The following is an 11405-nucleotide window of genomic DNA, read 5'->3' on the forward strand; positions in this document are numbered from 1 at the left end:
TGTAATGTACAAATTCAGGCATTTAGAAATTGGATGAAAGTTTTAGCACTTAGAAACACTTTTTGATAGATAAATATGGCATTTTATATACAACTATATAGATCAGACCAAGATAAGGACAGATGAGGGACAAATGAGGAGGGACTTTGTTCCAAATCCGGGACCGTTGGGAGCTGGTTTTATATTATCCATCAGTTACCGTATTTATCGGGGTATAGCGCGCTCCCGTGTATAGCGCGCACCCCTAAACTTGACCCGGATTCCTGTGAAAAAAAGATTTTTTGTACTTACAGTTTTGGTGTCTTCCGCGGCGTCCATCGGCGGCCTCGTCGGGTCCGGCGTCCGTCTGCGGCTTCGGGTGTCCTCTTCGTCGGGTCCAGCGTCCTTCTGCAGCGTCCTCACGTCCTCCCTGCTCGTTTCCCGCGCCGAGTTTGAATACTGCGCCGACATATACCGAGCGCAGTACACTCGTGTATCGTCGGGCAGGCTCGGCTACTCTCGCGCTGACATCCTGTACATCCAGGACGTCAGCGCGAGAGGCGCCGAAACTGCCCGAAGATACACGAGTGTACTGCGCTCGGTATATGCCGGCGCAGTATTCAAATTCAGCGCGAGTATCGGCGTATACCGCGCACCTCCGATTTTGCCCTGATTTTCAGGGCAAAATAGTGCGCGGTATACGCCGATAAATACGGTACCTTCTTCCCTCATCAGTCTATATCGGTGTTTTTCAACCTGCTCTCAGTCAAGGCACACTTTAGAGCTGTTTTTATTTTCTTTCATATTCGTACACATAGCCTTTTCTCATAAAAACATACATGCATAGATGCGCGGGGGTTCACCCCAAAAAATTCTTTTTAGCATTACATTCAGCCGAGTTGTCAGAATGACAATCGGCTGTTTTTTTTATTTATTGCCGTACATACCGTATTTTCACCGCCGCTTCCGGGTATGTAATCTGCGGGACTGGGCATTCCTAATTGATTGACATCCTTCCGACCGGCGCATACAGCGCGTCACGAGTAGCCGAAAGAAGACGAACGTCGGTGCGCAGGCGCCGTAAAGAGCCGACTCGCATTCTGACAACTCGGCTGAATGTAATGCTAAAAAACATTTTTTGGGTGAACCCCCGCTTTAAGAAAGGCAAAAGGCAGCACTTTTTTGCGCAGTACAGGAAAATGTGCGGTTTTGCATGTGTTATCTCGCTACACCGTGTAGAAATATATGATTCTATAAACTTGTGTTGATAAGAAAAGTTTCAAGACGGTCCCAGTTCTCATGTAAAAACTCAAAAATATATTTAATAATAAAATAGCAAAATATTACAAGAAAAATATTAACCACTTACGGACCAGACACCGTTGGTACTTTGACGTGGAATACTGTTGTTATGGCAGCAGACAGCTGCCATAACCTTGGTATCCTCTTAAACGGCGGGCGGTCTGCTTTCAGATAAAAGTGGTGTCTGTGGCGGATTCACTGTGAGATCACTTTTATCGGTGGCAGGAGAGGTGCCCCCCTCCCGCCACACTCTTCGCCGCTTTTACTGATTTAGATTTTACTATTTGTGTTCAAATCTAGATTATTTTCTCCAGAGAAGTCTAGAAATCATAAGTCCATCACACTACCTCGCTGATAGAATAGAGAAATAAGAAGATTCTAGAAGTCACCAGCAAGATCACTGAGCTGCTGACAGGAGAGGTGAGCGGTGCCGGGAATTCTGGGACATTATCCAGTAACAGACAAGGGGTGTGTCTGGATGGTGACTGTATCATTGTGTGTGTCAGGTTCCTATAAGGTGTCAGGATGTCACTGTCTATTTCTCCATGGAGGAGTGGGAGTATTTAGAAGGACACAAGGATCTCTACAAGGACGTCATGATGGACAATCAGCCGCCCCTCACATCACCGGGTAAGAGGAGACTTTATTGTAAAGGAGAGAGCAGTACGGAGGCTCCACCTAGATCCCCCATCATCTGATAAACACATAGAAACAATGGCCCAGATTCACGTAGGGCGGCGTAACTTTGTGCGGGCGTAGCGTATTTTCTTTACGATACGCCACCGCAACTTAGAGAGGCAAGTGCAGTATTCACAAAGCACTTGCGTCCTATGTTACGGCGGCGTAGCGTAAATGGGCCGGCGTAAGCGCGCGTATTTCAAAGTAGGCAGGTCGTGGGCGTGATGTATTTAAATTAAGCGTGACCCCATGTAGATGCATGGCCGAACGAACGGCGCATATGCTGAGTATTATGTCAAATTTTCAAAGTAAATTACGCCCGCTCAATGCTTAGGCGACGTGAACGTAACCTACGCCCAGCCCCATTCACGGGTTGATTTACGCAAACAACTTAAAATACTACATGACTTACGGTCCGACACCTTACGTAAACGATGTATCTTGATACGCCGGGCGCACGTACGTTCGTGAATTGGCGTATCTAGCTAATTTGCATATTCTACACGGAAATATACGGAAGCGCCCCTAGCGGCCAGCGTAAATATGCACCCTAAGATACAACAGCGTAAGAGACTTATGCCGCTCGTATCTAGGCAACTGTGAGGCGTATCTGATTCTATGAATCAGGCGCAGAGATGCGACGCCTCACACTCAGAGTTACGACGGCATATCTGGAGATACGCCGTCGTAACTCCTTTGTGAATCCGGGCCAATGTATTCAGTCAGTGTGTGTGTTTCCTACAGATGGATCCAGTAATGGGAACCCCCCAGAGAAATGTCCCCGTCCTCTGTATTCCCGGGATTCCACACAGGAAGGTCACACCATCCCTCACCATCATCAGGTAGATGAGGAACAATTATTGGTAGTTCTGATTTATACACAGCATGTTTGTTACAATGGATATTTTATCATATATTCAGAGTGGAAACCTTGGGGATGGTAAAGTTGTTAAAGAAGAGTATAAAGAGGAGGATGAGGAATATGGAGTGATGAAACCGCTATCTGAAGGACACAATGATCTCTACAATGAAATGATGCAGCCATCAAGTAATGGGAACCCACCAGAGAGATGTCCCCGTCCTCTGCATTCCCGGGATTCCACACAGGAAGGTCACACCATCCCCCAACATCATCAGGTAAATGAGGAACAATTATTGGTAGTTATGAATTATACACAGCATGTTTGATAGAGCAACCCCCTAGAGAGCACTGGATTTTGGTCCCCCCTATTCTTGCACAGCTAGGCAACATGCATCTTTCAACTTTCACCCGGAGACAAAAAAAAAATAACTGTTCATGTGCTTGTTTTTGTTGTTTTATTGGGAAAAACAACTTGAATGTGGTAGAGGGATTATAGGATATCCAACTTGACTTGAAGAATAACAATGAGAAAAACTTCCTTCACTCTGTACACTAAACAAAACAACACATTCTAGACTGTGTTCTCTACAGTCTCACTAAAAATGACCATAAGAATCCCCCTTATAGGAGTTCTGTGTCCCGTTAGTGGAATTTAGCAAAGTCTCAACGTGCAGGAGTTCTATGTCTGCTCTTTTGAAATTACCAGCCCACCTTGCTGTTTGGTGAAATGTCCCAGGACAGGGCATTGGGTTTATCTTGTTGAGACAGTCCCAGAAAGCTCATTACATATTGCATGGGGCAGCTTCTTCCCTTTTAGGCCCTGGGGTTGTAGAGGTACTTGCCCTGCCCCTGGAAATCCTGCTGCTCTTGAAAATACTGCTATACAGGCTTCCTGCTGCCCAGGTCCTCTCATGCAAGCCATGGTGTCTCCTAGAAGAGACTGTAGAGTAGTAGAGATCACTCTATACTTCTTCCTTCCTTCCTTCCTCAGCTCCCAGCTTAGGGGAAGAGCTCCTTCAGCCCTGGGATCCTCTTCCAGGCCACATGACACAGCTTTAACACTCCATCTTCCACCTAACTCCCATGCTAGCCAGGCTCCACAATATTTATTGACTGACCCACACACCCTGCTAGGCCTCCTGCCTGGGGATTGGCCAGATTTCCATAAATATGCAGATCAGCACCTCCTGGCCTCCACCCACTATCTTTTGGAAGCTTCTCAAAGCTCCTAGAACCACAGGTAGTGTCAGGTCACCTGTGGCCAGGTGACAAGTGCACCCCATTGTGGTCAGGGATGCACCACAGGGTAGTAAACCCTATAGCCGACTGCTGCTATCAGAGAGGAAGCGTGAATCCAAGATCGCCCAGGGCACGGAGTCTAAGACCCAGCTTTGTGTTCACCAGAGCCTCTAGTGGGGATTATGGCCTTCGCCACAGCTGGATCCAGGTCGCGACCCCTGGGAACCCCTAGGTCACGCTCCGCAGAGAGAGAGGGGAAGCAGCAAGCAGGTCAACGGTAGTGATGGGTAAGCCGAGGTCAGGGCAACAGGCAGACTAGGGTAACCGAGGTACAGGCAAAAGGTCAAGGGCACAGGCAAAGAGGAGAAGTCAGGGACGAGCAAAACACGGTACACAGGAAGATAATCGTAGCACACTGCAGACCGGAACTTAAGCAAACAACACTGTTGAACAGCACTGCAGACCTGTAGTGCAACAGTTAATATAGACTTCCTGGGATGGCCTGGGTGGGGCCATACAGGAAGTAGAGGAGATAAGAAGGTAACCAGAACAGAGTCAGGCCTCTTAATGGACAGATGGAAACAGGTAAGCTGCCAGACTATTGCATATCTATGACAGGTAGGAGTACCAGAGGCCTGACCTGTAGAGCCCTCCAGCCTGATTTACAGTAACCGCAACCAATTACCAGACTTACACAGTTACTTTGAGTCAGTTTTATATTTTACTACACTAGACTGCATACTAGAGAGTGCTACAGACACAACGAATGTTTTATGAAAAGTTCAGAAGGGAAACATTGATGTCAAAGAAGATTATAAAGAGGAGCTTGTAGAACATGGACTTCTTGATTTTTTTTTTTTGTGATGTCACAATTAAAGCTTACATTTTACAAATGATTTGTTTTAAATAATTTTCTTGGTTTAGGGTGAAGATCTGATAGATATAAAAGTTGAGGTGAAAGAAGAAGAGAGGGATGATCAGCAGTCTATGGAGGAGGATGGAATAACGGGGACATTTATAGAGGAGGACACTTCTACAGAGATCAGCACAGGTGGGTCATTAACACTAAATACATTCCTCCACCCATACTGCACACTGATTGGTCCAGAATAGGGCAAGGACTGGGTGATATCAGCCTGTTACACCCTGGTCACTTTTCTGAGCTAGAAGGAATGCACTTGGATGAGATATAGATTTATTGTGCATTGAATTTTGCCCCTTTTCTGTATATCTTTATGAATCAACTTAATAATCTGATAATCTTTTGGTACATTTTTGTAAATATCCAGTCTTGCTCTGCACTGTTTTCAGCCTAAATTGCACCTTGGTAGTAAAAGGCAATACAATTTCCAATGTGGGAGGAGAGAGGAGCGCATATAAAGAACTTCCCCTCCTTAACCACTTAAGGACCGCCCCACATACATTCACTGCGGCAGGGTGGTTCTTGAGCGCAAAATCAAGTACCTGTACGTGATTCCATCTTCGGGGTCGGGGGGCGCGCACAAAGGGCTGTTTATTCACAGCGCATGCGTCAATGACATCATCGGCGCACTAAAGGGTAAATATCTCCTATAACGGCGCACGTTTAGGAGATATTTACAGTACCTATAGGTTAGACTTATTAGACAGAATAATTAGTCTGTGCTTGTTCATACTCTATTGTATATTACGTAGTCCTTCCCCCCCGCACTACATACTCTGTTGTATGTTACATACTCCTAACCCCAATACTATGTACTGTATGTTGTACATTACATACTTCTGACCCTTACTCTATGTTGTATGTTACATCATTCTGATACTATATAGTCCTAACTTTTGTATGTTATACAATATATTGTACATTACATAGTCCTGACTTCTGCTTTCTCCCCTCTGCTATATATACACATAATATGTGTTCTCTTTTGTTACACCCATTTCTTACCAGCTGGACCTTTTATATCTGATGATTTGATTGGAGCACAGACTTTTACATGTTGATAATAATGTGATAACATCCTTAACGTTTGTAACCTTAAACAGAAAGTGATAATGAGGGAGGAGTCAATAACCCAATGATGGAGGTCTTCATGGTCAGTCCAGTCTTCATCTTGGTTGTTCTCCCCCTATCCTTACTCTCTGACCTCTGGTGGGGCTCAGCCCCGCTGTTATTCATGACTAAATCATGGACTAAATAAGGAAGTGCAGGACTTCTTATGTTGGGAAGATGACAATGAGTGATAGAGGGGGTGGGGACACTCGTCCTATAATCCCCTCATCACTCCTGTAAATTACAGTTCTTGTTTCCTCACTCTCTGACTAAGGTCCATGAATAAAGAAATGATCTGGTAGGAGATCAGAGGACCCATTTACTAGTTACCTTGAGGTGGAATTGTAAGATCCTCAGAGACAAAGCTGCCTGATGTGGGTGGAGTCCTGGTTTAGGGGAACCAATCTGCTCATGTCTAGTAATAATCTTTTTATTTCTATTTTAGTAGATGGACGGGAGATGAGGAAAACCTCAGAGGATTGTCTCACTTTGTCTCCAGACTGTAAAGTAGAAGATGAGGACATCACACAGTATAGTCCAGGAGAAAACCCGACTACCTCAAATGTCCATCCGGCACCACACAGTGTAGATGGTCCATCGTATTCCTCTTATCCTGAGGAACCTCAGACTGTGCGGGACGGTGCCGGACCATCGTATTCCTCTTATCCTGAGGAACTTCAGACTGTGCGGGACGGTGCCGGACCATCGTATTCCTCTTATCCTGAGGAACCTCAGACTGTGAGGGACGGGGCCGATAAAAGGTTTTCCTGTACTGAGTGTGGGAAGTGTTTCAGTTTTAAATCCGCTCTTAGTGTGCATAAAAGAACCCACACGGGGGCAAAGCCGTATTCCTGTCCTGAGTGTGAGAAATGTTTTTCAGATAAGTCCAGTTTTTATAACCATCAGAGATTACACACAGGTGAGAAGCCGTATTCCTGTTCTGAGTGTGGAAAATGTTTTGTACAAAAATCACAACTCGTCACACATCAGAGATCTCACACAGGGGAGAAGCCATTTTTCTGTCCTATGTGCGGGAAATGTTTTTCAGACAAATCACATCTTAACAGACATGAGAGAGTACACATGGGGGAAAAGCCTTTTTCCTGTACTGAGTGTGGGAAATGTTTTGCATACAAGTCACATCTTAAAAGACATGAGAGATTGCACATGGGAGAAAAGCCTTATACCTGTCCTGAGTGTGGGAAATGTTTCTCAGAAAAGTCACATCTATACAGACATCAGAGATTACAAACAGGTGAGAAACCGTTTTCCTGTTCTGAGTGTGGGAAAGGTTTTCTACAAAAATCGGAGCTTGTGAAACATCAAAGGTCTCACACGGGGGAAAAGCCGTATTCCTGTCCTGAGTGCGGGAAATGTTTTTCAGAAAAGTCACATTTATACAGACATCAGAGATCTCACACGGGTGAGAAACCGTATTCCTGTTCTGAGTGCGGGAAATGTTTTTTACAAAAATCAGAGCTAGTCCCACATCAGAGATCTCACACAGGTGAGAAGCCGTATTCCTGTACTGAGTGCGGGAAATGTTTTTCACATAAGTCCAATCTTTCCAGACATCAGAGATTGCACAATGGGTAGAACCTACTTTCATGCCCTGAGTGAGGGAAATGCTCCTCACTGAAGTCCTGTCTTCCTGTACATCAGGGATCCCACACAACCCTCAAGGTGTATTAGTGTCTTGAGTGCGGGAAATGTCTTGTATATGAATGTTGCTGGACATCACAGCTCTCATGTGGGGAAGAAGCACACCCTGATATACACCTCAGATATACTCCATGGCTGATCTTCATCATGTAACAAACACTTCATAAGGAGATCAGAGATCACCAAAGACATGGATGAAGTGTTGTACTGTGTTGGCCATTGATAGCAGTAGAAAAATAAAAATTTAGTCTTTACCTTTCGTTGGCTGAGCACATTTTGTGTTCACTTTCACAAAATAAAAAAGTGAATGTGACAAGTATTCTTCCAGTCATGATGAATAGAAGCTGTGTTTAATTCCTTAAAGCCGGGGTTCCACGGGAAAACGTATTTTTTTTTTTTTTAAAGATTATTCTCCTGCTGTTTAGATAGCAAATCGTTTACTCACCAGTCCCGTTCTTGCAGCCGCCAGGATGTTCATTTCCCAGAAAAAGATATTTTATAAAAATGTAAGATGGACATTGCCATCTTAATTGTGGGCACTCTGAAGCCCTCCTGTATTTAATTCCGGGATGCAGTGAGTTAAAATGGCCGAATTGTATCCGCCCTCGTCACATGACCAGCTGCAGAGTCATGTGACGTGTCAAATCTCGCGAGAATTCGTCTCTTGCTGGTGAAAACAATATTCTCCTCGTCAGCGTGACGAGACACTCGTCATCAATCCCATCATTCAATGCGGAGATCGCGACACGCCCAGTCCCGCACAGTTGAAACTAGGAAGTGCCTGGATAAGGACACAAATAAGGCATGTAATCCTTTTAAAAAATTTTAAACTGCGAACTTGGAATATACATCCAGAGGACTATTGTTTAAAGCGGTGGTTCCCCCTTAAAAACAACTTTTTTTTATTCCACTGGCCCCCCACATTCCATCACGATTAAGGCTATTATTTTTTTTTTCCTGCTGTACATACCTTATTACAGCATCTTCACCCGTGCATCCGGGTTGCGAGTCCCGCGGGAGTGGGCGTTCCTCACATGTGTTTGATTGACGTTTTGCCCCAAAACGAGCTCCCCCCTGTCGCGTAAGCCGCGTCACAGTTGGCGAAAGGAGCCGAACGGCGAGTCGGCGCTATACTGCGCATGCGCATCGCCGTTCGGCTCCTTTCGCCAATCGTGACGCGGCTTACGCGACAGGGGGGAGCTCGTTTTTGGGCAAAATGTCAATCAAACACATGTGAGGAACGCCCACTCCCACGGGACTCGCAACCCGGATGCACGGGTGAAGATGCTGTAATAAGGTATGTACAGCAGGTCCCCGTTTGCACCCTTTTGGGAGAGATCATATATAACTTTGTTCTCCATACTCATCATAAGTATATGGACCCAGCTCGTAGCCTGCTTAGGGATCCACCTAATGCCTTGAGGTCGTACGGAGGAGGATCCTATCACACTATTTACTCCTATGGACAGGTAAGGCTATAGGTTGGGATCTGTGGAGCTCACCCCTCAACTACGATTCACTCGAACTGGGTGGATATCGTGGGACCAAAGTCAGGACAAGGGATGGACAGGAGAAGCGGTTGCCTTGGGCGCAACGGTTTATTGTAGGGATTGGGGCGCCTTACTTCTTTCACAAGGCTGTTTTTTTAACGAGGGAGTGACTGATGGGTGTAGGATTCCCTAAGCTTGCACATCATGAATGGGAGAGGAGGGCGCAGTTTGGCTTCTTTGTCCTGGGGGCGGGATGACCTTGTCCCAGCACTGCATGGGATTCAACATAAAAATCAATAGGAATCGTGGAAAAATCGCAAATATATAAAAAGTCCAAATGTGACAATCCCAACACCTATCGGTCAGCGGTCCATCGGTTCCATTTTAAAGCCAGTTCTCTCATTTTTGTCCGAAGGACAAAAGACAGATGGGCCGTACACACGGTCGGTTTGGACCGATGAAACTGAATTTTGGTCCGTTTTCATCGGTTTGGACCGATGGTGTGTACGCGGCCTAAGAACAAGAGTGAGTGAACATTTCCATGGGGCTTCTTACAGTAGTGACAAAATCTATCTAATGTATTAAAACATTTAAAAAATGTACATGGTGGAAATAAGACATCTTTTTCCTTTATAGGTTTGGAAAGAGTTAAAGGGTCACTAAAGGAAACATTTGTTTTTGCTGAAATGGCTGTTTACAGGGTATAGAGACATAAAAGTTAACTGATTCCTTTTAAAAATGATTAAAAATTTAATTTAATCTATCATATAATGTGCCTCTAGTTTCACTTTCGGTTTTAAAGGTACATACATGAAGTTCCGGATGAGAGGTGAGTCGGGAAGACACACAGAACAAAAACAAACAAATCCAGGGCAGTGTTTTGTTTTTAAAATGAATCTGATTGGTTCTGAGGAGTTTTAGACACACAGTAATGACAGCTTAGACCACCGTGAAAATCTCCCAGTACTGTGGTTATAAGGAAACAGGCAACCAGGAAGTGTGGAGATCACAGCAGAATTACAGCAACTTCAAAGCAAAAACGAACAATGAGGACATGAAACCAGTACTGCAGTAAGGTAAAGGAAGCTATTTAGCTGAAAAAAAAATTCCTTTAGTGACCCTTTAACTTGTCCTCTCATGGAGGAGATATTCATCGCAAACTCCTTCTAGGAGAGGTTTGGTGGATATTCAATCCCCAAACTAGAGTACCTCTGGGAATGACCCACCGCTATAATGTGGATGTTTTTCTCAAATAGTCCTATTTTGTTTCTATCCGTGTGTACATTTTTATCTTTTATCATGTATACTTTCATGTTTTTTCCAACAGTGTGTATTAGGAGGGGACTTTATGTTTTTCTATATGTGTTGTTTTATACAGAGAGAATATTCCTTGTTCTTGTCAGCATTACACCTGTTGTCATTTTGTGAAGAATCATTTGATTGTCTAATTGACCATGTGATTATTGATGGAGAGGTGGAGTCTCATCGTTGTGCGTGTATATATATATATATATATATATATACACACACACACATACACATATACATACAGTTGAACCTCGGATTACGAGCATAATCCGTTCCAGGAGAATGCTCGTAATCCAGAGTACTCGCATATCAAAGCAAGTTTTCCCATTGAAGTCAATAGAAACGAAAATAATTCGTTCCGCATTGACTTCAATGGGATGCAATACCGAATGTGGCCAGAGGTGGGGGGTGCCAGAGAGCTCCAAAAATGGCCGAGGACCCTTCGGCTCGTTTCCTGCACCCCCGTACCTCAGGCCAAATGAGGTACTGCAGGCCTATTTTCGTCTCTGATGATATCCACATAGGATAAAACATGTTAGGCTGGCCGATACAAGTACGCTATGAGCCGCAGAGTTTTTATATATTTTGATGCCTGTTTGTTCCTGTAAGTACCATACAATAAATTGCGTGTTGCTTTTACCTACGGGCTTCACTATTGCCGTTTCCTCTCTGCATTTTTTTTGGTTTTATACCTATTGATGAACGCAATACATACCTTTACATCCTGTTGGGAGCGAGACTGCCACTGACCTACACGTTATTTGATTTCATGCCCAAAATGATGTTTTTCTAGTAAGCAGATTGTTTGCACGGTGGTGTGGTGTGTTTTCTCTGTCTGCACACTGAAGTTTCA

At 44.5% G+C, this 11405-nt stretch overlaps 1 protein-coding gene across 1 annotated transcript; it reads left to right on the top strand.

The window, feature by feature from the left end:
- The first annotated feature begins 3991 nt into the window (after positions 1 to 3991).
- LOC120935494 (gastrula zinc finger protein XlCGF17.1-like) lies at positions 3992 to 7778 on the top strand. The gene is made up of 2 exons (XM_040347544.1): positions 3992 to 4061; positions 6814 to 7778. Exons 1-2 carry the CDS (start codon positions 3992 to 3994, stop codon positions 7686 to 7688), a joined length of 945 nt encoding a protein of 314 aa, XP_040203478.1. The 3' UTR covers positions 7689 to 7778.
- Positions 7779 to 11405: the final 3627 nt, after the last annotated feature.

This window comes from Rana temporaria, chromosome 4 (assembly GCF_905171775.1).
Source record: "Rana temporaria chromosome 4, aRanTem1.1, whole genome shotgun sequence".
Classification (NCBI taxonomy): domain Eukaryota; kingdom Metazoa; phylum Chordata; class Amphibia; order Anura; family Ranidae; genus Rana; species Rana temporaria.